We start from the raw sequence: 25,622 nt of genomic DNA, 5'->3' as shown, positions 1-25,622 counted from the left end.
AGGAAAGGCGTAGTCCTCTCAGGAGTTAAGTCGCTGGGTGATCTGGGAGGCACACAGATTTATGAAATAAAAGCTTGTAATGCAGTTTAATAAGATTAGATTTATTTAATAAGTGCAACATGAGGACATTGGTTCATGTTAGCAGCAACTGCAATGTCCCCAGAATTAATGGGTTCTACAGAGCAGCACAAAGAGGTCTGTTTTTTGCATTGCTTCTTTTGTACTACTACTGTTATTCCTGGCTTCTGCCTGCTTCTGCCCCTGCCTAGAAAGAAGGGCTGAAAACTATGGAGGCAGAGTGAACAGAGCAGTGGTGGTGGCTAGGAGGATCCCCAAATAGGGCTGACTACAGACAAACAAGAGCCTAGACCAGTGTCTTGCTATTGCTCCATGTGACAGGCTTCTTCTGCGGTTTTAGGTGGGTCATTTGAATTTCTATGCCTCATTTCCCATGTGTACAGTGAGGCTAATAATGCTGCCTTTGTCTGTCCTGTCTATTTAAAATGTAATGAGATGAGATTTTCAGAAATGACAAATGATTTTCAGTGCCTCATATGAGTGCTTAGCTGAAGGCGTCTTCAGAAGTGACTGAACTCTCTCCTGCTGGGCAGTATGGCCTGGTGAGGTTTTCAAGCTGTGTCAGCAAAATGAAGAAACTGAGCAGTACAGAGACAGCCCAGTGCAGGTTTCTGTTTGAAGGTTTTTCTTCTTAGCTTAACTTATAAATTCAGCAACACCTATGTGTCTTAACAGTTAGCATTGGTTCTCCCAGACATCACACTTGGAGAGAAGAGAAACCTTTGTAAAAACAAGGAAGAAAAATGAAGTTTTTCCTTTTCTTGCTTTCCAAATTGTGGGGTTTGATGACTTGATTTGATTTTTGCTTTGAAATTTCCAGCATGAAATTTTTGTTTAACTATTTGCCCTTCACATTCTTCATTCTGCCCTTGAACCAAATCCCAGTTCAGCATGTCCCTTGAAACATGGGTCATCAAGAAAATCTTTGCTTGAGACCTTTGGAGAAGCCTGCGTCTTTTGTGTATGTTTATAGTATTATATAGCACATGACATGCTGCAATAATAATTTGGAGCATATTGGGAGGCTTTAATTCTATCTGTTTCAGTTTAAAGTGTTGCACTACTTGGAAATCTGTTTGCTTTAGTAGGGTTATTCCCTGTTTTTGCAGTTGGAAATGGTATCAACCTGGCACGATGGCCCAGCTTAGCCATAATGTTCATTAGCTTTCCAGTGTAGTGATTCTCTCTGCTATATTATTGTCTCTGGTTGGCATTTTTATTGCAGAATAAAGCATGACAGTCTATTTACCTTTATCAATGGACTTTCCCTTTCTCTCTCCTTGGGTTCACCAAGTAAGTCATGGCATGTGTGTAAACATGATTAACAGTGTATTCAGAGCTGTATTCTACGTGCCGACCTGTGCAGACTGGTGCGATGTGTTTAAAATAGGCTCTAAAGCCATCACCAAACATAGAGCCCATGAGGTGAAGCTGCTTAATGCAGCTTAAGGGTAAGATGCTTTTGTGCTATGAGCCGGTAGAGCTTTCATCCAGTGATGTTGATAAACAGAACCGTCAGCATAAGTAACATCTTCTTTTGAACTCACCTGGGCATTTTCATCCAGCATCCCTTCTTTACCTGGACCCTGGATGTGCCCTCCGTCTCTTTTAACTTGTGTAGCTCGGATCTCTGCAGTGAAAAGTCTTGAGTCTCTGATAAGGGACAGGGGAAACGTTTCTGTGCTCAGGGGACGTGCGTGTGTGCATGCCTGTGTATTGAATATTCTAAGCACAGTTCTGATCCAAGTCTTGATTACATCGCTGCCTGCGAGTGCAGAAAACCGGTTTCAGTGTCCAAGGAAGCCCATCATCCTGTATTATGGCCCATCAGCCTATATTATGAGTGCAACATAGCAGATGATGTCCCAGGATATTCTGTAGAGTTAAGTGTTTCCATTCTAGTAAATGGGGAAGCAGTTCCACTTAGTGGGAAATGCTACAGGAATTGCCATGAAATAGCAGGGACAGGAAAGAGCGATTCTAGAGCAGTTGAAAGGGAAGGTGAGGCTGGACTGCATCTTCAGTACGGTAGCAGCATGTTAAACCAAGTAGTATTTGTTTATCGTGAGTCTGGGATACTTCTCACGTCGAGTTTACTGCTGACTTTTATTTTTAGTGCTATTGTGTCCAGTCTTAAAGGAAACCAGAGAGCTGTGACACTCAAAAGTCAAATGAGTGAATCATTCATAGAGCATGATATGCTTTATGACCCTTACTATTATTGTTGTCATCATTATTTATTAACATAGTGCTCAGAAGGTGTGTGAAGCCATGTGGATCACAGCTCTGGCATGCTTGCAATGGAAAGATCTTATTTGGAGAGAGAGCGAGCAGTCTGAGAGATCCCAGTGACAGGACATAAACAGTAATATTCACCCATTCCTCTCCTTCGCTTTTTGACAGGAGCTCCCTGACTCGGAAGGTCTCTATTTTAAGCCATGTTGCAATAGTAAAGATTTCCATTGTCCATTTTGGGTCCTTTTGGGAAAATGCTGGCAAAATTTTAAACAATTTCTGGTCCACAAATGAATAGCTATTTCCTGTTGACTCCCAGTTTCATACAGATTGTAATGGTGGTAAGCCAGTAGCTGTCATATTCTTAGGGAGGTGTTCAGAGGAAATGTTAATATTTAATGATGCCTTTTTGTGGTTAGACGGGTGAGTTCTCTTAATGACAGTGTCTGGAAGAAGCATACCTCAATCCTCAGCCATAATCAATCCACACAACCTATTGCAAGGCTTCAAAATGTCACAGGACATTTACGGACCTTAATGAAATCAGCAGTTTTGCTGGAACTTTTGTCTTAAATACTGAACACTTTAGAGAGATTCCTATTGCTTCTATCCATGATTATTATCCTGGGAATAGCTGAAAAATGTGTGATTTCAAAGCAGGCTTGTGCCTTTCACATGCATTTATTTTATAAAGACTGAATTAGTAAGGAGAGATTTTGAAGGCAGTGAGGCTCTCCACTCCCTCTGGAAGTCAATGGGAGTTGTGTGCCTAATTTCCATTTGTGCCTTTGGAAAATCCCCTTCTAATTGACTAAATATTTGTACTATTGGCTGTGGGCACGGTGGCACAATGTGGCTTTCAAACCATCTGTTTTCATGGACTGAAACCCACTGGCAACAAACCTTGATTGGCAGAAATTCACCAGGGCTGGTTTACATTAGTTGAGGTTGCTGAGGACAAAACCATAAAGGAAAAGAGAGGCATAGGATAAGCAGAAATAAAAAGGACCATGGAAATAAATGAGCTTTGTTTCAGCATTTGAATGGACTTTACTCATTTATCAAAAGACTTTCTTCTGGTCTTTAATGTTTCTGAAATAATGTGTCTTGTCTTTGAGTGCTCAACGCCAAGAAAAGCTGTCAACCACTCCAGCAATTATCATATCCCAAAGGGAAGTTGGTTAATGATTTCTCTGTAGACAACTTGGTCTTTCAGTTTTTGTGCTATGCCAGAACAATTCCAACCCAATGAAGTATTTTAGGATTTGGTTTGATTCTTAAAGTTCAAGGAATATTCTGGAAATATAGTTATTCACTGCCACCTCTTGACACTGAGCCTGCACCTTAGAAAATGAAAATTACAGGGTCAGATGCAGGGATCAGCAATAGGTAAGGCAACCAGAGAGAGGAAAGATGGCTTTCCCAGCTTGTGGTAAGGCAGGGAAATTCACAGGCTATTGCAGTGGCACATGCAACAAGTTGGTATTCTTAAGGGCTGCATACTTTTGTAAGCAATGATGATTGCAGAAGTCAGCACAGTCCTTGCTCTGAGCATCCTTGAAATTTGGTTGTGGTTTTATAGTCAAGCTTTGTTCAGCTTCTCTTTGAAAGTCACTTGCCAGCGTATGTAAGAGTGGTCATTGGATCTCTGCTTTTGACCCTGTGCTCCCAGGCATCGTGAAGATCTTCCTCTACATTCAGTAAAAGCAACTAGCTAACTTCACCATGGAGTCTCCTCTCAGTGGACCCAGGTGAAAACACGGTATCAACTTGCTTTAATTCTGAGGACAAAACTGTGTTCTTAAATTGTGACCCAATGAAACTTAATTGAAGGATTACCACTGACTTAAAAATGTCTAGTATTTCAGTTGAATTTGCTTCTGAGTGTGAATGTCAGCTGTGCTTCAGTTAGCATAAGCCCATGTTTTGGCACATACACCTAATTCATTTGTATGGATAACTGCAGCTTTCTCTGGTGAGGTTTTGCCCTGTGCTCCTTAGGGCTGTTGTTCAGATGTTGGAGGCATCGAGCACGGTACCTCTGCAGCCAGGGACAGGTAAATCTCCCCTGTGCAGAGGGGCTTGTTATGTTTGTGATTATCTGCCAGATATCTGGTTGCCATGAAAACCCTGGCGCTGGCTAGATCTTAGGGGCCCTGTCCTACGGAGGGTCCAGGCTAGAGTTCTGTAAGCCATGCCTTATGATGGCATGGCGGCTCGTACCAGTCTCTTTTTTTGCTCATTTTCACTGGAGAATGTAGGTTTTGTGGAGTTCTGCTTTTGCAAATATCCAAATTTCAATAGGATCCTGCCTTGCATGATAAATTTTGCACCCACTGGAAGTATTAATAATTAATTATTTGCAATAGGAAGAGCCCCAGATTTGGAAGTAGTTGCTGTCATTTATTTTAATAATGGCAATTTAATGGCAGAATATACTGCTGTAATTTCTGTCTGGGTTCTTAATCTTTAAATAATGAAGAAAATTCTGGATTTGCAGCAATTATCTCACCTAAGGATGGTAGGCAAATAAAGCAACATAGAGCTTATATTGCATTGTTTCTAATTCAAATCAAGTTTGATTGTTCAGCCTTACCCTGCACGTGTAAGTAACTATGGCAATGAAATGTAATAAAGCATCAGTTGTCATTTTATGCAGGAGAAGTAACTTACTTCTCCTGCATGTCTTGGCCAGATGGAATAGGAGATCAGAAATCACTAGAGCCATTGATGCAACGCAGGTTAGTGAAGGAGTCCTATGCTCCTGAGTTTTTCTAGGCAGGCCACAGATACCACAGCACTGTAGCACGGAGGGAGTATGTAAGTAGAGACACCTAATTTTCCACTTGTTTGATGAGGAGCTTGCCTACTTCATATCTTTGTGCTCACGTTTCCCCCTCTATATCATTGTAAAACTTCCTTGCGAAAGGACCCTGGTGAAATCCTCGTGCTCTTCATGTGGTCCTTTTTCTTGTCTTTGCCAGGGCAAATCCCCAGGCAGGGATTGTCTTTTGTCATGTGGTACTGCAGTGCTTAAGGTAGTGAGTACTTATGTCACTTAGGACTTTTGTGCACTAGCATAAAAGAATCTTAAATTAAGCCAGTTCTGCCACTGCTTTCCTCTGCAGTTTCAGGCAGGCTGTGCAAGCTCTCTATTCATCACTTTACTTTTTTGCGGTGTTGAGATATGACTAGTAGAAGTCCCTTGCCCAGAAGTGTCCAGAGTGTAAAGATGTTAAGAAAACCTGATGATGTGACTCCACTCAGCTTCCCTCTTTTGTTCCTTTTATTATATGGTGTGTGGATAATATTAACAGAGAAAATTAACTAATTTTTCATGTATTGCTAAATAGTTTATCTGCAAATAAGTGTTCAAGTTAGTTATTCTACTCTGCATTCCTGTATCACTGTGATATTGCAAGAACCAAGTAATATTCATTACAGGATAGGAATATGAAATCTGCTGCATGGAGACTGAAGGCTACCAGTGTAACTCCAGCTGGCCTGATTTGTTTCTCAGGTTGTGTTTATGTCACTATTCAGTGTTTCTCCACCTTTGTTGTCAATGGGACTAAGTATAAGCTGTTATCTGAGGAATTTTTCTTATTGATGCTGGGTTTATGAAATTCAGATGAGGGTCAGTGTCACTTTCGAAGTAATTTATGTAGTTCAGAGTGAAAATAGATGCCCTATGGGATTATTAAGCACACACGGATTATCAGCATCTGGTGATTTTTCAGCAAAATTGGTTATTTCCATACTTAGAGCATGGGTATATCCAGTTGCTGCTTTAATATATTACCACTGAGGAGTTGTGCCATGCTAACTAGCTGTAAACAAACTCAAGCTGAAATGTAAGTTGCATCAGCCTATACTCTTTTTATGATAACAAAGTTGGTAAGGAATCTGATATATCTGGCTGGGAATTCTAGGATCTTAAACAAGACCGGTGTGTCAGACATTATAGAGGCTCAACGGGACTCATGTAGACAATAAGTTTCTGTGGCTGGTCCCAAAGTCAGAGTGATTTTGGGGGTCCAAGTTCCCAGTGCGCTGGCTGGTTCAGCTTTACTCATGATAGCACTCTTCCTGTAGGAAAAAGAATATCCTAGGAATAAAGCTGTGGAGTCATGTAGGTGTATCCAAATATTTCAGTTCAAGTATAACGAAAAGAATGAGTAAAATTTGCTACAACTGGACATTTGTCAAGATCTGATACTTGAGTTTCACAGGGGGAAATAAAAACTTTTGAAATGACCCCAGTATTTTTCAGTGTCCATAAAAGGACTGTAAAGGCATAGCGAGTACTATACAAATGCCCTGTGAAATACCCAAAAAGGAGAATACAGTCAAAGGAGGATTCCTTTTAGCAGTTCAGTGATTCTTTTGGAGTGCCTGAGTTTCCACACGGGTGACTGAAATAATCTTTGGTTTGATATGTGAGGCCAATCAGAGACTCAGCAGATCAGCCTGTGGTAAGGTGTTTTTGATAGACTTCCCGTGAGCACAACTGGAGCTGAACACAAAATAACTGAAGACACTGCTGAGTGTGTCCTCAAGTGCGTGCGGAAAGGGGAAATACTTGGAGATGAGTGTCCAGTGTGTGATTGTTGACCGTGTCCTGAGGGTTTATTGGAAAAGTGAGTCAGATCTGTATGGTAAGAAACCTCAGCTTTTGGGAGTGACCTTTATCAGGTCTGAAATGTTTGGAATCCTGCAGTCTTGTCTGCAGGATTTCATTCTTGCCTCAGTCACTTCACAGTGAGTTCTCTAGGCTAGCTTATTGGCAGATCATTCTCTTTCCATCCCGCCACAGAGGCCTGTGTCCATGGCCATCTGAGCATCTTCCAAGGACGTGCCAAGTGATGAATGAGCTTTATTTAAGGCTATCCCTGAAAGCCACTGCATACATTTCAGCAAACTGCAGAACGTGTCAACACAATCGCTTCAAGGCTTTCAGCTTGCTGGAGCCTCTGTCAGCACTCTCTGCAGCTTCTGTGGACTGCCTGATCAGCAATGCTATGACTATTAATATTTATAAACCTTAAATAATACAGGACTTCAGTGTACCTGAGAGACCATATGTTGGCCTCCAGTCCCCAGCAAAGCACCTGAGATCAGTGTGGCTACAACCATGGCTGATCCACTGTTACAGTCCCAGAAAGGGAAGGAGGTGGAGCTTTTCCCCTGGAGGACCTCTGTCTTTGGATTTCTCCCTCCTTCATTAGTCACCAGAGCACATCATCTTCATCCTTCAGGGCCAAGCTGCAGGCGTATTTCTTTCCTTTTAGTCTGGAGTCTTTTATCACTGTGCTGTGCATTTATTATAGGGCTTCACTTGGTTGTGACCTTGGTTTTGGTTCTTTTCCACCTTTTGGTACCAATGCATTGAATTGGGTGTGGTTTGCAGGGAGAGAGGGCTCTGAGAGTTTTATTATTACTATTCATTTTTTGCTTTTGGTGGGGTTCTTTTGGCCTGAATCTTATGAAGGTGCTTGGTAACCATTTGGGCACAGATGCCTCTAAATTAACATTTAATATATGCATGTGCAAAGATGTGTATCAATGAATAATGCATAGTAATAAACAGCTTGGTGACTGGGTTTGGTTCAGAGCAATATTGCATATGGATTAGCCTTAAGGACCCAGATCAGCGGTGTTAATAACATGTATCAGGTGGAGACAGCCAAGCTAAACCTATTGTGTGCTGCACCACTTACCTCTGTGATAAAAATGTCTCTCCTCCCACGTACACAGCCTCAGCCGGACTCGCAGAGCCATTCGGCGTAGTCTGCTGAAACAAGCCCTTCGGAAGTGACTAAGGCAACCCTCCCTCCGCCTCGCCAGCCGCTGGGGCGGTTTATTTAGGTACAAACCCGAGAGAAGAAGTAAAAAAAGGATCCCTGACACAAGCAGCTGTACCAGCCACGGGGAGCAGGAGGGTGTGTTAGAGCCCAGCAGCTCATGCAAGGCGCTGCGTGGCGGAAGGGGGCTGGGGTGGGGTGCGAGTGCCTGGACGTGGCCCTGAGCCCCCCGGGGCTGGCCCTGAGCCCCCCTGGACGTGGCCCTGAGCCCCCCCCGGGCCGGCGGTCGGGCCGGCAGGGCGGCGGGTGGTGCTGAAGGGACAGCGCCGGCGGCCCGGCCCGGCCCGGCCCGGGGGGGCTCGCCCGGCCTCTGCTCCCCGGCCCCGGCCGCTCGGTCCCGGCCCCTCTCCCCCTCGCTTTCCCGCTCTCTGCCGCCTTGCCTCCCTCTCCCAGCGCAGGGACTCTCCCGGCATGGGCAAGAGCGGGGAGGCAAGGGGCTGCCGCTCTGTCTCCTCCTCTAGAAACCTGCATTCAGCCGGAGCCGCCTTTGGCTGCCTCCCCCGATCCCCCGCAGGGAGGGACTGGGGGCTTCTGGCATTGCAGAGGCTTAATTGACTAGCAAGGTCACTAATTTCGGCTCCTGGAGGTAAGTCCTGGTTAACGGCTCATCTTCCTCTCTCCCTCGGTTCTCACACCCCTCTCCCATCTGTCTCTCTTTCTCATTCTCTCTCCAGTGCCATCAATCAACCCTTTCCCCCCCTGAAGAGGGTCTTCCCGAGTCACGGCACCAGCGACGCCCCAAAACCCAGAAAGATGAGTCAGCATTTTCCCTCCCACTAACCCAACCGCGATCTCATCTGCTCCCCGCCCTCCGGCTCCGCTGCTTTGAGGAAAAGTGAGGAACAATAGGATTCCCGGAGCACTCCCTGACTCCACCATTGCGGGGCTAGGGGAGGAAGGGGAGCGGGTGGTGGGAGGAAGGAAGCGATCCTTTCTCCCCTGCCTGGGGAACACGCCTCCAGAGCAGCCCAGGGTGAGGGGGTGCTCGGTCCCCACCAGCCTCTGTGCAACTTGTAGCAATAGCAGCACGCCGGGGAAGGGGAGGGGGGAGAGGGTGTGTGTGATGGGGGCTGTTGCTCCAACCTGATCCGAGTCCATTTGCCAATTCACCAGTCGCATCACTTCCGGAGCAGTCCTCAGTTTCTGCTGCAGAGTGAGGATTTTTTCCCGCCCCCCCCCCCCCCCCCCCTTTTCCCTCCCTCCCCATCTGGATGCTGGGAACTTGAAACCTCCTCCCTTGATTGCAGCAGGATCTGCCCCAACCTTCCCTCAACTTTGCACTGCATCAAAGAAAAGGGAGCGAGCCACAGGCTATATTGTACCGATGGGGGCAGGGGATCTGCCAGGCACAGCCCCTTGCAATTGATGTTGCCGTATCTCTAGGACCCAGAGCGATCTCTCTCCTTTTTTCTCCCCCTCTCCTCTTTTCGTGTGTGTGTGTGTGTGTGTGAAGGATCCTCCTGGTTACCGCTGTTATTATTTTCCCTTAGCAGGGAGACCACACAAGCCATGGCTGAGAGGAAGCAGTCTGGCCGGCAAGGCGAGGAAGAAGAAGTGCCAGCCTTCTTCAAAAACCTGGGCTCGGGTAGTCCCAAGCCCCGGCAGAAATTCTGTGGCATGTTCTGCCCGGTGGAAGGCTCCCTGGAGAACAAGACCATCGACTTCGACTCTCTCTCGGTGGGCCGCGGATCTAACAAAGTCGTGGCAAAGCAGAAGGATGTTGCCCACCTGGGTCCGGATGCTCAGTCCGTCTATTCCAGGCAGAGCGGGAAGGGAGGGGAACCATCTGTTGATTTCGGGAGAAAGGTGGAGATCAGGAGTGCCACTGGGAAGGAGGCGCTGCAGAACCTGAATGACAAGGTGGGTACATGTATATGTGCGTGTGTGTGTGAGATGCAACTTGAACACGCGATAGGCTGCAGAAGGGATGTATCCTTTCCACCCTGCATCTTCTTGCTTATATGTCACTCGCATGTATGTGGCAGTCAATGCCTTCCTCTAAGAAGCAGCATCTCTCCTAGAGCCTTCTTGCCAGACCTCTAATGTTATCCGTGTGCTCTCTGCAGGTGTGTGTGTATGTGCACAGGGAGGAGGGCAGAAGAAGAAAGGAGCTTCCCCCCCTCCCCGCACCCACAAACACCCTCCCTTTCCCACCCCTGCCTTCCTATTTGGTGATAGAGACCGACTTTTTTGTTTCTTAGGCGATTCCCCCCAGCACAACGGTAGCAAAGTGCCCCACCCAGCTAGTGAATGCAGCTCACGGGAACAGAAATGCGATTGTTGGCAAAAGAGCATCAATGAGCCTCCACCTACAGGGATCAAATCCCTGCAGGCTTCTTCTAAGAGAAACTCCTACCCCTTCCTCCCAGGGGAGGACAGGGCAGCGTGACCCCTGGGAGCTGTATTTCAATACCAATTTTGATCAAGGCCTTTGGCTACAGTGGGAATTTTTGCCTCAGGAAGATCTGGGACTTTCACAGGAATGTGGTGTTCTCTTAGAAACCCACTGAACTCCTCCCAGTCTTTTAAGACTCCTGAAGCTATTTTCTCACTCTCTGTGTGTGTCATGGTGTAATAAAGCCTATCCTTTTCCTGAGGCAAAACCCATTCAACCCATAGGTCTAGCTGACCACGCACATTGGTTTTCCTCAATAAATAGATTTAAACAAGCTTTATTCAGAACTCAGCCATGAAATACTCTGTGCGTTCCTCTGACAATGCTGGCTCCTATGCATAGGCTGGAAGAGCGGAAATGAATGAAGCACCGACCAGCAAACTGATAAACTTCTAGCATACTGGGAAAGAGTTTCTGTGAGTAGTCCCCCAGTGGGTTCACAGAGCAGTCCTTTCTCTGGAAACCATTTCTGGGATGTGCCTCCTGATTTTTACTAGTGGTATGGATTGTATATACAGGGCAGAAGTCTGCCTGGAATTTATAATATGGGCTTGTTCGCCACTTTCTCCTGCTCTGAGAAATGGGGAGTATTACTAGGAGTCTTACTGGGGGCCCATCCTCCCCAAATCAGACCCTACTCTGCTTTTTCCTACTACAGTAACCTAAGGGCCCCATCCAGCCATATTTACACGTGTGAACAACTGCCATTTACGGTGAGATCACAAAGGTAGGCCCTGATTTGCAGAAGTGCTACGCACCAACCTTTAATTAGGAGTGGGATATGCTCCACGCTGCTTCAAACCTGATTTGCCAAACCCAAGCGAAAGTTTGCCATTACAAATGCCTATGGTTTGATTTGACCATGTTGAAGTGCCTACTAATTGAGTAACTTTCCATGATTAATTAGTCTTGCTGGACTAACCAAAGTGCATCTCAGGAGTAAAGGATACACCTTTTCAGCTTTGTGAGTCAAAGGTTTTGCAATTCAGGACATTTTCAGAGCTAATTTTGGGCAATTTGATGTGGTGGTGTCCTGCAGGACATAAGTATAAACAGGTGATATATTAATTCTGAAAAGATGAATTATTTTGTGATTGAAGGGTACCAGTATAATAAAAAACTGTAAGTAGAATATGGTGAAAAATCAGAAGTGCACACAAAATATTAATTACATTTTTTGAAAAGTGTGTTTTTTGGTTCTATTTTTAAAGATTGTCGTATTAATGTTAACTGAGGGTGTGAAATAATGGGATAGTGCAAAACATTTGTGTTGTTTCTCATTAGCTTTGCATAACACTGATGCCAATGGATTGTGTTGTGAGGGGTTGTGAGCATTTGGGTAAGTGCAGTCTTTTATTATAAGTGTCTTGCTATGGATTGGCACTTTATTGCAGGAGTGTTTTAGCTTTGGTGGTTTTCCAGCTGACTGCATCTATAGCTTGAATCAATGGTTAGATCCTCAGCAGGTAAAACTGGCTTTACTTGAGTGTAGTTAATAGAAATGCATTTATGATGATAATCAAAGCTCAATGTATTAAAAAAAAAAAAGGTAAAGAAAAATAACGTTGCAGGAAGTGGCGTTAAAGGAAACAGTGCATTAAAATAATTTGAGATAGGAGTTAAAAGGCTTCTGAAGTTTTGCAACTGAATTTGGCCCATTATTTTCAAACCTCTGCCTTAAGCATTTAATAACACATCTGAAATAGGTTCTCCCTGGATAGACTGTACACTATTTCCATGTGATAGGAATCTAAATTATAGTGGAAAGGAAAAATATGCTAATTTATAGGATCTTGAATTTATAACTTGCATAAATTATTTCACAATAGGCTAGAAATCTGACTGCTGCTTTTTCTTTAGCTTGAGGCTGACAATAGTTGCAATTTTTATCAATTCATGTAACAATCAACATACAGGTCGGTCCATGCTCTGTTTCAGCAACCAAAGGACCATCTCGTGAGCTGATGGGAATGGGTGCCGATCAACTGGAGGCAATGGAGATAGGTGGAAGTATTTTAGCCAGTGACTGGATCCAAAGTGGGTTTAAAACACAGTCATCCTTTCTGTCACTGTATAGAAAGATCTTGTATTAATCTCCACTGAAATAATTAACAAAGCAAGATGGACAAGCTATTTTTTATTTTTCTGAGGTCTTAAGTGTCCAGAGGATAAAAAGGAATGTAATTATTCCACATTAAATTGCAATATATTGTTCTGCAGGCAAAGATAAGGGTAATCAAATCTCTTTGTGTCTATCCTGTCTAGGGTATTCTATAGGAATCTATCGTGGCTTCGCTTTATTGCCTCTGGGCCATGCTGCCTCATAATTCAGGGTTAAGATCATCTCTAGAGGCACCAGGAAGGCTCTCTATCATAGTTTAAGCAGCTCTTTACAGTTAGGCCTCTGGAGGCAGTGTGACCTATTCAACAGGTCTGCAACTCAGCAGATCTGAGGCAAGCTCTGCTACTTCCCAGCTGTCAGGCCTTGCACAATTAACTGTGCTTATATTTCCCATCTTAAACTTTGTCATCTTCCCTGTTTAGACTGTTAACGCCTGGTTCCTGGAGCTACTTGTGCGATGTCTGAGCACTGCTTAGTGCTCTGAGGCCCTGACCTCAGCTGGGCCATCACTGCAGTCTAACAAGAATGTCATGTTCAACCCAGGATTTCTTGAATGAGACAATAAACACTTGGCCTGGCTTTCATGAGTTGCTGTGCACGTGCAAGCCCCTTTCCTACAGTGGGATTTGGTATTCAGATACCATCAGGGCAGGGACCTGTGGAACTTACCCATAGCACTGCTTCGTAGTAGTCAGTGCAGAAGCTGCAAGCTTCCTTGTCTCAGAGCAGGTGGACTGATAAAATGGCTACCCAGGGCATTAGTCCTCTATTCTTAGATGAACAGTCTTGAGACACATGCATTCATCTGGGTTCTGAAAAACCTTGGTCATTGCTTGACCTCGGTCATTTCTCTGTGTGTATTTCCCAGATTTCCTGTGTGTATAATTGGTATTCCTTCTTGCTCATCTGTTGAGATTCTTTGGGACAGAGATGGTCTTTTAGGGGACATTTCTAGGGAAAAGCAAGGTTTAATTGCAAGAGGGATCAGCAAGCCTGGGGCTTGCTTTAATCTAGTTTGCATGGAGTAGCTGCTAAGACACTTCAACCCAAGTACAAGCCCTGGGATCCCACGTCTCTTCCTAACTTGCTAGCTAAAGTTCCCATTGCCATCTTGTCATTACTCCAGGGATTCAGGTGGTTCTCCTGTGCAACAGTCACCTTTATAGACCTTTTCTGCATCCCTTAGAAAGGGTTCATGGACCTTTGGGAAGTGCAGAGCACTGGGTGTAAACTACTGGTCTAAAATCACAAAGCTGGGTCCTATTGTAATAAGATAAGTAACAATAATGAATAAACAGAGACTAGGAAAATATTTTTATTTTAGAATTGACAGGAGAGGAATCACTTGCAAAACACAGTTTCATGAAGCCTTTGACGTGACTTGCCTTTTTGCTAAAACCTCAAAGGTCTCAAGATCATGGTTGTTCATTCCTGGAGAGAAATAATGAATAACAGGACGTTGTTGAGAGCTCAAATAATCATAGACTCTGGAGCATTAATGGAACTGTTGTGTAAAACAAAGAAGCTGTTCCAGACAGTTGGAAATGCAGTTCTGAGTTTAATTTGTTACGATGCCTGTAATTTTTCTAGCCTTGTTTCGACAATCATTGCTTGCAAAGTAATCATACAGGAGGATGACTTGCATGTTCTTCCAATGGATCAGAATAGTTTTTCTGACTACTGAAAAAAAAACAACCCATACAGCAACTAACAACGATAAGCACAAACGCCAAATTCCTCTTAACTTCTTAGATCCCTCTCAAAGCCATCAGTCTGCATAGCTGGAATGTGATATACATTCAGTGGGCATCTTGTGGAGTGGTCTGTTAGTGTTATGTCAGGAATTTACCAATACCACTCTCATGCAGAAATGAGCAAGGGGCTTTGATAACAGGGCCAACTTATTATTTGGCTAAAGACTGGAGGGAAAACTTAAACACCTGGGGCAGGATTTCCCCACTCTGTTTGGAGCTGAGCCAATTCAGAGCTCTGGTCTTTCAGCAGCACCTTGCGATGCAGGCTTTATCTTGGGTGGTAGATACAGCGCCTGGCACAATGAGACTGGCAGCTTTGCATGCCGCCCTTATGCCAGTGCTATGGCCATCATTTGACATGAGCCATCTGTTTTTAGTAGGTGCTGAGCACTTGTTTAGGTCTGCCTGAAATTTTTTACCTGCAGGACCATGTCTAACTCCCCATATCACTTGTCTGTCTCGTGGCACATCAAATCTGAGTCTGTCTTCTGTGGTGTTGTTACACCACAAGTTGGGAAATGACGTAGGCAGCAAAGCTGATGTGTGTGTTCTGCATGAACTCTCTTACCCTAAACAGGGATGGCATGTGGGAGCAGAGCTGTAGGAAATCTACCCAAAATCAAACCTCTTTGCACTTCTGTGTGAATCTTACAGTAATGTCCTGTTCTTTGGTCACCTCCCAGAGATCTGGAATGAATCTCAGGGTGGGAGAATAGAGGTCTGAATTTCATTTTCTCATTGTCTGGAGTAATGATTGTCCTGCACGTCAGAGGCAGGCAAAGCTGGCTGACACAAGCAATGGCAGCAACTGCTGAGAGCCTGCCGCTTTGCCCTGTAGGTTTTTGGGGAAGGAGAAGGGATGATAATGTTAAGAAACAGTGCAAATCACTGTGAAAACAGCCATTTCTTAGACCCTACCCATGGTTCCCAGCGGCCTGGAGATGCTAAACTCTCTCCACTGGATGAAAGGGAGGAGCAATGACAAGGATGCCAATTTGATGCATTGCATCAAATGTTCTAGAAATGCTGTATTTAACTATAGCGAAGGTCACAGCATGAGTGTAGGCTGTAAGCTGTTTAGAGAGGCGAGCACACTTTTGCTATGTATTGTGCTACCCGTGACAGAGCAACCCCTGTCTAGAACCCTGAAGAGGGCTGTCTCTTTCCCGGTAACATGATGTGGTAGCAAATTAACTGTGGAGCAGCAGCTCGGGCTTGTTTAAGGACAATTAAGATTGTAGTGCACCTGAAATGCTCAGGACATTTCCTCTAAGAAACACACTATAACAGTAACAGTCTTCTGAGAAGGTTATTTCTGAACTTTCTCAAGGTTTCCTAGGATTTTAAAGGAAACAAAATCAATTGGAAGGTTAATTTTAATTTGCAGATCAAATGTACATTTTTATCGACCTGTTTGTGTGGCTAGAAAGTGAATCTGCCTGCTCACAATCTCAGTCTGTATTCAAAAAAAAATTAGGCTATTTCTCTGAGAAGTTGTATGATTTTACCTCCTCATAGTAGTACATTTGACCTCTATGGTAATTTCCATATCATGACACTTAATTTTAATTTTCTCCTGTTAGATAATAAAACAAATCAGAGATGCCCATTGGCAAGCATAATTCCCCTCTGTAATTTAATTTATAGTGATTAATAATGGACAATTCTTTCATCGTATTTTGGGAAGGACAGATGTACTCCTCCTGCCACGTATCAGCCTGTATTTAATCCTCCCAACGCTTCATAAGACGCAGGGGGTTGCTGGATCCATGGGAAACTCTTTTCAAGTCATTGAGACTTGGAGCCGATGCAGCAATTGGCATGGGCAGAATCATGACAGAAAATTAGGGCCTGATCGGTGAACTCACAAAAGCTCTTTTGGCCCAGTCCTGCTGCCTCTGATCGCAATAACAAGAGCTTCGCTGACTTTGGCAGGGGGTGATTCCCCAATAGGGAGTTGGGATTATTAGCATCTAACAAGCCTAAATGGAAATCTAGAGCTTGTTGATGCAGTATGCTAGAATTGCAGATACGTCCAGGAATGCTTTAAATCCATCTCTGATCCCTCTTTTCGTTACATTTTTAAATGTGTATTTCCATTTGCAGGTTTTATAATTTCATAGCAAAATGTCCTTGTGGATAAACCTTTAAGAATTTAGTAGGAGTAAAAGCGATCGGGTGTTGCAGAAATTCTGTGGGGCTTGTTGCAATTACACTGAAATTCCACAGAGAAAGAGACTCTTCTGATAGTTTTTTCCCAACCATCCAGTAACTCCACAGTGGGAATAAAATTCCCTGCTAAGTGCATTATGGTAGTTCACAGAATCTGTAAAGTTAAGATTCAGAGCTGATGTAAATTGATTTCTACTGATGCCTGTGCTGATTTATTTTAGCATAGATTATCGCTGTACAGAGATTCTCATATTCTTGTGCCATTTTCCCTCTAGACCTTTCCAGAAGACAAATTTAGACATAGACACTCCTTTAATGTGAAATGTGTTTCTGCTGCAAAGAGCCTGCACAAGATGTCCTACACCAGCTGATATCTGTGCAGAAATGGCTGACAGCAATCTTGTGTATCCACTGGCCAATATACCCCCCAACTACCCCGAGCCCAAGGACGGGGCAGAGACACTCAGCCAGAGCAAAGCACAGCTCCGTATGTGGTCGGGGTGGAGGCTGGCAGTGCAAATATGGGCGTAGTGCTCAGTTTTGTGCATTTCCTCCCCTGTTCTGCCATTTGCGGAATGTTGTCAGGGCCCTCAGAAGTGCTGATGTAGCGTAATTGAAGATATTTACGTTCTTTTGCTGTTCCTCTACCGCTGATGTGACTTGGCTGCAGCAACCTTGCTGGTCCTGTCGTAGCGGCTGCAGTCAGGAAGCTGGGTTGCGCCGGCCAGCCATCCTTCATCACTTTTCTTCATTAACGTTCGGCAAGGAAGATTTGGCAGTGCTTGTTCTCTGTAGCGCCTTCTAATTTTAGCCTGCTCAGCCTGCCGTGTGCATTAATAGACCTATGGAAGACAAAGTGCATCGATAGGATCTAGAAATCCCATCACTACCTACCTTGGCAGGTAATGGCACCACCGTATGACCGCTGGACTGGATACAAACCTGCAAGGATTTAAGAAGCGAGTTCAACTCACTTCTTTTAACCTAGGACCTGACTCCTGCCCTTGACATTTCATAAGTAGTTATCTTTCTTCATTTAACTTCCAGGGGGAATTTATACGTAAACTATAGCTTTACCAGGGGAATGAACCAGCTTTTGTTAAAAAAAAAAAAAAAAAAAAAAAAAAAAAAAAAAAAAGGCAGGTGTACATCTCAGTATTTTCTGCCTCTGTTCCCCACTTGTTCTCATCCCAACATTGTCCTTTAGCTTCAATAGCTCTTCTCCTTCCCTCCTGATCGCCTCCCCTCACGTGCGTTTATACAACAGATATATCCATTCCTTGCCTTTGTTTAGCAAGGCTAAATAAGCCAGTTTGCAACTACATTAATCAATTTAAAAATTATTTATTTTGACAACCTTTTAGCTCATTGCTAAAAGGAAAGAAAATGGGGCCATATTGGCAATTGGTATAATGGAGCTAGCAGATACACCTGGGAGCTCAGCTCTGGTCCTTTGGGTACACGCTAAATCATGTGGAAGTTTTTAAAATTTGGTGCTGTGTAGATGTTGAATATTGAACGACCATGTTTTTCAGCCCTTTAATCTCTTCATTTATTTTATTCTGTACTACTTAGGTTCTTGCAACATGGTGATGGGAAGGAAAAGCTAAGTGTCATCTGAAGATTCGTTATTACTTTCTGAACCTAGTCACTATTGGATTCAAGTTATGGAATGTATTCGAAGTTCAAGAACTGCTGTTCTGAATTAGGCCCATGTGCAGTAAGGATTGCCTTTTAAAAAAAGTATTTTAAATAGCTATCTTTGAGCAGATGAGAATAGCTTTAGAAATATTAGCGTGCTGATGACATCATCCCCTTAAAGGTGCTTCTATTTCTTCTACCAGCACTGCTATTCCACAACTTTTAGCCTCACGTGGAGAAATGACCTGCCCAAGGTCAGGGAGGCAAGTCAGTGCTGGAGACGCACGCTTTCCTGTGCCTGTGTCTGCGGTCGTTCCTCTGAATCATGTTGCTGCTGCCAGGGCAGGATCTCAAAATGGTAGCTGGACTTAGCACACCGCAGATCAGCTGCCCAAGGGCCTTGATGCTATCTCTCAAGCCCTTAGGCAGTGCTTGCTTCCTCTTTGATAGCTGAAGACGCTCTTTTACCTGGCAAGCAAAGGCAAGAAACCATTCAGATATAAAATTGAGGAGGAAAGCTAGCATTAAAGAGAAAAAAAGGAACAGTTGCACTGTCTAAATTTAGAAATCTGATGTAGATGCTTTCTTCCATGTTCTGAGCAAAAATATGCTGAGGTTTCAAAACTTCTTCCAGCACAGATCAGAGAGGGGCAGGATAAACTCATTTAGTATTGTCTATTCTAATCATTAAATCAAAACAAAACCCTAAAGGCTAACAAATTAATCATTTTGCTACTGTCATAAGCCACTTTTTCATTTGCTACTAATTGGATATTAACTGATTGGCATATTAGCTACTTAAATGTTGCCTGATGCCATACCTATACCCAGGAAAAGCTCTTTTACTCTTTTCCTTATAGCCTCCTGTGAACTCATGTACATGAAAGGTCCTGATAGTCATCTGTTTGAACAGATGTTGCCTTTATAATGATTTACTGGAGTAATATACTGAAGGTTTTAATTTCTTACGGGCTGTGCACAGTGTGTTCCACAGAACTGTTTGGGTATGTAAAGATCGCTACATTTTGTGATAGGAGAAGCTTGCAGTTTGCTTTGTGTGACGTGAAATTCAGCCATGGTTGAGGGAAGAAGGTAAGTCTTAGTCGGTCATTAATTGTCTGTTATAACCTTCAAGCAGAAGTGGATTTGTGCTACTTAAGAGTTCTCCAAAAGGTGTCTTGTACCTTCCCCCAGAGCAACTGATGTCAGAGGAACTGGTGTAAACAGATGTATTTTGAATGGTTGTCCCACACTCTGGCCATGAATCCCATCTCTCTTCATTGCACTGGGGCAAGTGCATTGTCAATAATGAGGAAATATTTATGCCATGTAATGCATTTCTTTCCTTGAAGTACCAGCTTATGGAGTTCAGGGACTGAGAAATTTAAGACTCCAAGTGTGACTGAAACAATTGAACGTGGAGTTTGCAACACTGGATTAGTAAGAAAGGGCCAGAGTGACTGGAGAGGACCACCCTGCCTGTATGCGTAGCTCTGATCCCAGATTCCCCTGGCGCTAAAGCTTCAGGTTAGTGACCACGGGGGGGGGACGGGACGGGGACTTGAATCTGGGCTGTATTTTCTGGACGAGGAGGTGTGGGAGAAGGCATTTAGAAAGCATGGCTGACATGCTGGGAAATCAAAGGGCCGGGAGTGGCTTCAACCTTATTTCCCCCCCCCCCCCCCCCCAAGTTGCTAATGCTTCCCAACAGCTTTCTGCGCCGGTAGCGCCAGGAAGGGCGGGGTGGGACAAAGAAGATGGAGGGCAGCGCGTTTTCCAGCGCACCGGCTCCCCGGGCAGCCTCCTCTCCTCCCGCTGGGCTCGCAGCCCCGGCGAGGGTAGAAGGACCGTGTCCGCAGCCCCCGAGGGGGGGTCGTTGGGCTGCGCCCCGCATCCGCCGCGCCGCAGGTGCTAGGCCCGCTGCGGGGCGCGGCGGCTGCCGCGTCCCCCCTCCCACCGCGGCAGCCCCGCTAACCCGCCGCTTGTGCAGCAGCCCGGCCCCGCCGCGGGGGAAGGGGCGGCTCGGGGACCGGGCGGGGGCAGCGGCCCGGGGGCGGCGCCCGGTCCCCCCCCCCGTTGCCCCCCCCCCGCTGCAGGACCCGCCGCCGCCCGGCACGCGCGGCCCCGCGCCCGCACTGACGTCTCCATTGCGCCACTTTGCATATCAGCCCCTTCTCCTCTCCCCATTGCACGGCGGCCGCCTCTCATTTGCATCCCCGCCAGGCGCTCAGCCAATGGCGCCCCGAGCTGCGCGGCCCCCCGCCGGGGAGAGGGAAGGGAGCGGCCGGTGGCGCATGCGCCGCTGCTGCCGCCCCGCTCCGCCGCCGCTGTTGTTGCCGGCGGCGCTCGCCCCCTCCCTGCGCGGCCGGGGCTGGGCTGGGCAGGGCTAGGCTGGGCTGGGCAGGGCTAGGCTGGGTTGGGCTGGGCTGGGCTGCGCGGGGCTGGGCTGGGCTCCGGGCAGAGGGAAGAAAGGGAGACGTGCAGGGGTGGCTGCTTCTCCCCTTCCTGCCATTGCGGAGAGCAGGGCTCGCCTCCCCGCCGCGCCGCGCCCTCCCCGGCGGACCCCCCCCCATTCCCCTTCCTTGTGATCGCATTGGTTTGGGCTTGGGGGATTTATTTTTATTCTATTTTATTTTATTTTATTTTATTTTATTTTTTTCCGGTGGAGGGGAGGTCGGGGAGCAGTTGCTGCACGGGAGACAATAGCCATACAGCAGCCGCCCCGCTTCTCCAGAAAAAAAAAAAAAAAGAAAAATTACTAAATAAATAAATTGGGGAGCGATTTCCCAAGATGTCTTATCAGGGGAAGAAAAATATTCCGCGGATCACGGTGAGTTGAGCGCCCGGGAATAAAAGCGGGGAAGGGGGAGGGGTGCGCGGGGATTAAGCCCTTTGTGTGCCCGGGGAGCGGTGGCCGGGCTGCGGCAGGATAACGAGAGCGGGGCGAACGCGGCGCTTCCTGCGCTGCAGCGCGGCCGGGCGCCCGCGGGGGGGGCCGGGGTCGGGAGCGGCCCCGTGGCGGGGCGGGGGCCGCGGGATGCAGAGCGGGGGCCGGGTTTCATCGGCGTCGCCCGCCGAGCGGAGCCGCGGTGGGGCTGCAGCCGGCCCGGCGTCGGGGGTCACCGGCCCCGGGAGAGCATCGGGGACAGCGGTACCTCCGGCCGGGGGGAGCTGCCCGGCCTGCGGGCCGTGTGCCCGGGGGGCGGGGGGGTGCTTCGGGGCGGATGGGGATAGAGCCCCCCGCCCCGTCGCCCTCCTGCCCCGGCCCGGCAGGGGCGGCTCCGGGGAGGGGGAGGGAGCGGCCGGAGCCCCCTGCCCGGGCGGGCGGGCGCTGGGGATGGAGCAGGATTTCCTTTTCTTCCCCAAGAAGCTTCTCGCAACGCGCACGTTTGAGTCCACTCCTCGATGCAATCCTGGGGGAAAAGGGAAGGAGCCGTTATATAAACCCCTCCCTTGATTTCGTTATTGTGGGAGCCGATTTAGGGCAGGTATTGCAGATCCAAGGATACTAACTTTTCATTACGTAAGGCAAGATATTCGCATCTAACGGGCTGTTACAGCCATTTATTTTTGTGACACAAAGTTTTTCGATATTGGCAGCGGCTCCTTCTCCCAGCCCCGCGGACACACCCATCCTAGTGCTCCTTCCTCAGCCTCGGAGGCAGAAAAGTGAGCTCTGAAATAGAGCTTTGAAGTGTGACATTTGTGCGGGAGCCGCTGGGCTGTACAGTTTGTGTTTTAAATGATGTGTAGGAAATGCAGGGGATGCACAAAATTGGTACGTGATAAATGGAGCATCCTTTTTTTCGGGGGGGGGGGGGGGGGGGTGTAGTTTCCCTCCAAGAGTCCAATGGTCGAGAGTTTAAAAAGATGCCTACGTTTAAATAACGATGAAGGTTACTGCTGAATCGCTGTCATGGGCCAAAAGTAGCGTGACGCATTTTTCTTATGACTGAATGCTCTGATTTATGTTGCACACACCCGCTGCCATTCTCTTGTAAAGATAAGGGATAGAAAAAATCAGATTCTGGTCTTATTTGCTGTTGCATAAACCCGCAATTGATCTACCGAGACTAATGCTTGAAGAAGAAGGATAATCAATGTCTAGCTGTCCTGTTTTGACTGCCTCAGTAGGGTAAATACATACAGATTTAGCGGCAGGCCCTTGCAGGGTTGCAAACTGCGTGTGCTTTTGTCTCCAAGGTGGTTGAAATGAGCAGAAGGATTCGCACTGATTTCGGAGCCTACCGTTCAGCCGCAGCAGGAGACCTGTTTACTAGCAGAAGCATTCAGAGCATCCTTAAAATGGTCCAGGCTGCATTTTTGTTGGTCACTATACATATGGGTTTTTTTCTTTCCTAATTGATGCCCGGTGCATTAGGACTTGGGCTGTCAGTGACATCAATGGCCAAACTAACCGATTTCAATAGTAGCCGGCCTTTTTAATAGCACAAGGAGTCTGCACTAGAGGTGGGCATAAATACTGCAGTGTTTCTGGAAATGGTAAACACGTAGGACAGTTTGCTGTAGAGGCTGGCATTGAAAGACAAGTGGGTTTTTCACGCCCCAAGTTAATTTATTCAGGCTTATTGGCATTCACTGCAGATCCTAAATTTAAATCTTGGGGTTTTCTTTCTTTGTTTTTTATATTGGTGGCGTTATTCAGGGAAGCTCTCCATTGCAGCAGTAGGAGGAAGGAGAAGGAAAAAAAGGAGGGGGAAGGAGAGACACTTAACATGTCATAGATGTTTAGCAGTTATATATAAAAGATGGATATAATGGTATAAATCTGTAGCTGATGCAATTCATGTAACCCTTTTGGTGTTAAAAGAGCCATGTCAGCCTGTGTCAGTTGAGAATCGGGTGCTCCAACTCTTCAGTTTTATTATAAGCTCTTTGGGAAAACGCCTGATTCTTCTGGTGGACCAGCGGAGTCCCAGCTTAAAATAAGGGCCCTGAGCAACACTGTCACTGTCCTAAATGTATTTGCTATAAGTTCAAGGCACCACCAAGTTAAAGTCCTGCTTTCTACCCCTTCTTGAATTCAGCATTTGGCTTCACCAGCCTGGCTATGCTGTTCGATATAGCTTTGTTCTCTTACAAAGATGTTTTTGGGAGGAGGAAAGAAAATCAGAGTAAGTACAAGTGCAGATACAAGGACCAAGGTGTAGTTTAAACTGAACGCTGCGTAACGTGTATGTGCTTTGCTCTAAATATATGCATCTGTAATGTAGGGAATGAAGGAACCAGAGGAACATAGCAGTCACTTTTAACTTTCCTCCCCATGCAGAGCTCTGTAGAGTGTGTTTCACTCCTGTTTATGACTACTGCAAAAAAAGATAAATTTGGTTTTGGCCTAAAATCTCGTGAAAGCAAGATGTAACCTGGGCTGCGATAAGAGCACCGTCGCTTGATAGCTGCCTCGTTACAATGACCTTTCTGTTCCTGCTAAACTCTCTTGTAATTGGAGGGAATTTTAATAACCGTTTTTTAAATCCTTCTCTTAAACTTAATTTGCTAATATGTGCTTGTGTCCATCTGCTTATGCGGTAGTGCTCTGGAAAGGCAGTAAAAGTATCCACTGCATCGAAACATCACGAAGTTGGACAAAATGAGTTTGTTTGTGTTGTGTAGCCCCTGGCAACAGACTCTTGGTCCAGTTCCCTGACAGCAGTTGACTCGCAGTTAGCCAAGTGGTGACTCCAGTGTGTGGGTGCATATAGGAAATTTTGCATACGACCCAGGCAGAAAAAATAGAGATGTGGCTATTACGCATGCCTCAAAGTAGTATTGAATGCTTTTGCTGTAGGTGATGGTGGCAGACTGCAGGTACGAGTGAAGCTGCCAAGCAGACAAGCCCGCTGGAACTCAACTCCTTTTCTGTTCTGATTTTTTTTGGATCATTGGTGTGATGAAAGGACTTGCAGATGAAATAAAATATTTTATCTTTCCAGTTGAAAGTGCAGCAATTGACTTGTGTTTTGACATGCACTTTTGAATAATGCAGAGGTTGTTTCCGTCTCTACTCTTTTTATCTCTGAAGTGACACTGCAGACTGTCAGCTTTCTCACAGAATAATTATGTATTGTTGTATGCTTCTTCATTGCAGAGTGATCGTCTTTTGATCAAAGGTGGTAAAATAGTTAATGACGACCAGTCTTTTTATGCAGACATTTACATGGAAGATGGGTTGATAAAGTAAGTGAAGCCTGATACCCTGTTGTGATTGGAAATGTACAGAAATGTACTGCAGATTAGCAAGGAATAACTTGGTCTCAGTGAGCTGTATTAAATTGCAATGAAAAATGAGTATTTCGCGTATATCCTGGAGGAACTTTCAAAACAAGGTATTGAATTAAATAAACAAATGGGCCAAGACCCCACTGTTATTAAAGCATGGGTCAAAGGAGGTACTTATATGTGCTTAATTTTAGCCATGTGAATAGCCCCATGCTGAGATGACACATATGTTTGAAGTTATCTGTGTTGTAACACTTTACTGAGTTATGACTTAAGATATTTTGAATCCAGAGTTCAGCGTCCTAATACAGTTAATTCTGTTTTAGGGTCGGAGGCTGGACTTAGGTGACCTCCTGAGGTCTCTTGCAGCGCTGTCTTCTATGATTCTATGATACAAGGATCAATCTAAACCCCATTAAAGCTAATAATGATCCTGTAGTGTAAGGATTGAGGTTCAGACCTCTTTCTAGCACCCTTCTGTGTTTTCAGTCCTGAAACATGCGTTTCTGGCACGTTAAATATATTACAGATTTATTTGGAAAATTACTCTTAGGAGAAAATGGATGAGCCAGAGGTTACAAACAAGGAATTTTCCTGTCCTGGCTAAATGGTCAGCACATGTGCTTTGTTAATCAAGGTTAAAAGTTAAAGGACCCAGCCAAAGACAGCTAATTAATTGATTGCAATGTGTCATCCACTATTGCATTTTTAAAAATGTGTCTGTGAAGAACTAGACTGGAGAGGGCTTTGGGGGTCTCATCAGGAATTTGGTAACCACTATCTGCATGGGTTTATATTTGTGCAGGGACTACATTATATTTATGCATGAAAGGAAAGTAGAAAATATAGAGGTAAAAATTATTCCAGTGCTTCCAAAACAATACTACCATGTAAATCGCTGTTAGATAGCTAGAATCAAGTGTTGAACTGCCACTTGGCAGCCCCACTCCAGTCCCAGTAAAGCTGCTCACAAGACTCTTGCTGTGTTTGGTGCAACGATCGTCTGATTATCTGCATGGTCCCTTCTCCAGCTGTCTGCCAGTGTGGCTCCTTCTTTTCCTTACTGTTAAGTCTAATATTGCCCCGAGGTCCTGAAGTAATTGCACACTTTGCTCTTAATT

General features: G+C 45.6%; 1 protein-coding gene and 1 long non-coding RNA gene across 3 annotated transcripts in view; one reads left to right on the top strand and one right to left on the bottom strand.

The window, feature by feature from the left end:
* Window positions 1-668: 668 nt before the first annotated feature.
* LOC142419969 (uncharacterized) lies at window positions 669-9,323 on the bottom strand. The gene is made up of 3 exons (XR_012778672.1): window positions 9,261-9,323; window positions 8,034-8,107; window positions 669-798 (listed from the first exon to the last, which is right to left on the bottom strand). It is a non-coding gene; the product is annotated as an uncharacterized LOC142419969 (long non-coding RNA).
* Window positions 9,324-9,451: 128 nt separating this feature from the next.
* The window catches only part of DPYSL2 (dihydropyrimidinase like 2), a 55,603-nt gene continuing 39,432 nt past the window's right edge, over window positions 9,452-25,622 (top strand). Inside the window, exons 1-2 of one of the 2 annotated variants that reach the window (XM_075523399.1) lie at window positions 9,452-10,037; window positions 24,371-24,459. In XM_075523399.1, the coding sequence (XP_075379514.1) occupies window positions 9,687-10,037; window positions 24,371-24,459 (440 nt within the window). In that variant the 5' untranslated portion in view covers window positions 9,452-9,686. Of the gene's footprint in view, window positions 10,038-20,707; window positions 21,092-24,370; window positions 24,460-25,622 lie in introns of those variants that run through there. The other variant, XM_075523400.1, reaches the window with a different exon arrangement.

The sequence above is a fragment of the Mycteria americana genome, chromosome 23 (genome assembly GCF_035582795.1).
Source record: "Mycteria americana isolate JAX WOST 10 ecotype Jacksonville Zoo and Gardens chromosome 23, USCA_MyAme_1.0, whole genome shotgun sequence".
Classification (NCBI taxonomy): Eukaryota; Metazoa; Chordata; class Aves; order Ciconiiformes; family Ciconiidae; genus Mycteria; species Mycteria americana.
This window is presented reverse-complemented; position numbering and strand designations above follow the sequence as displayed.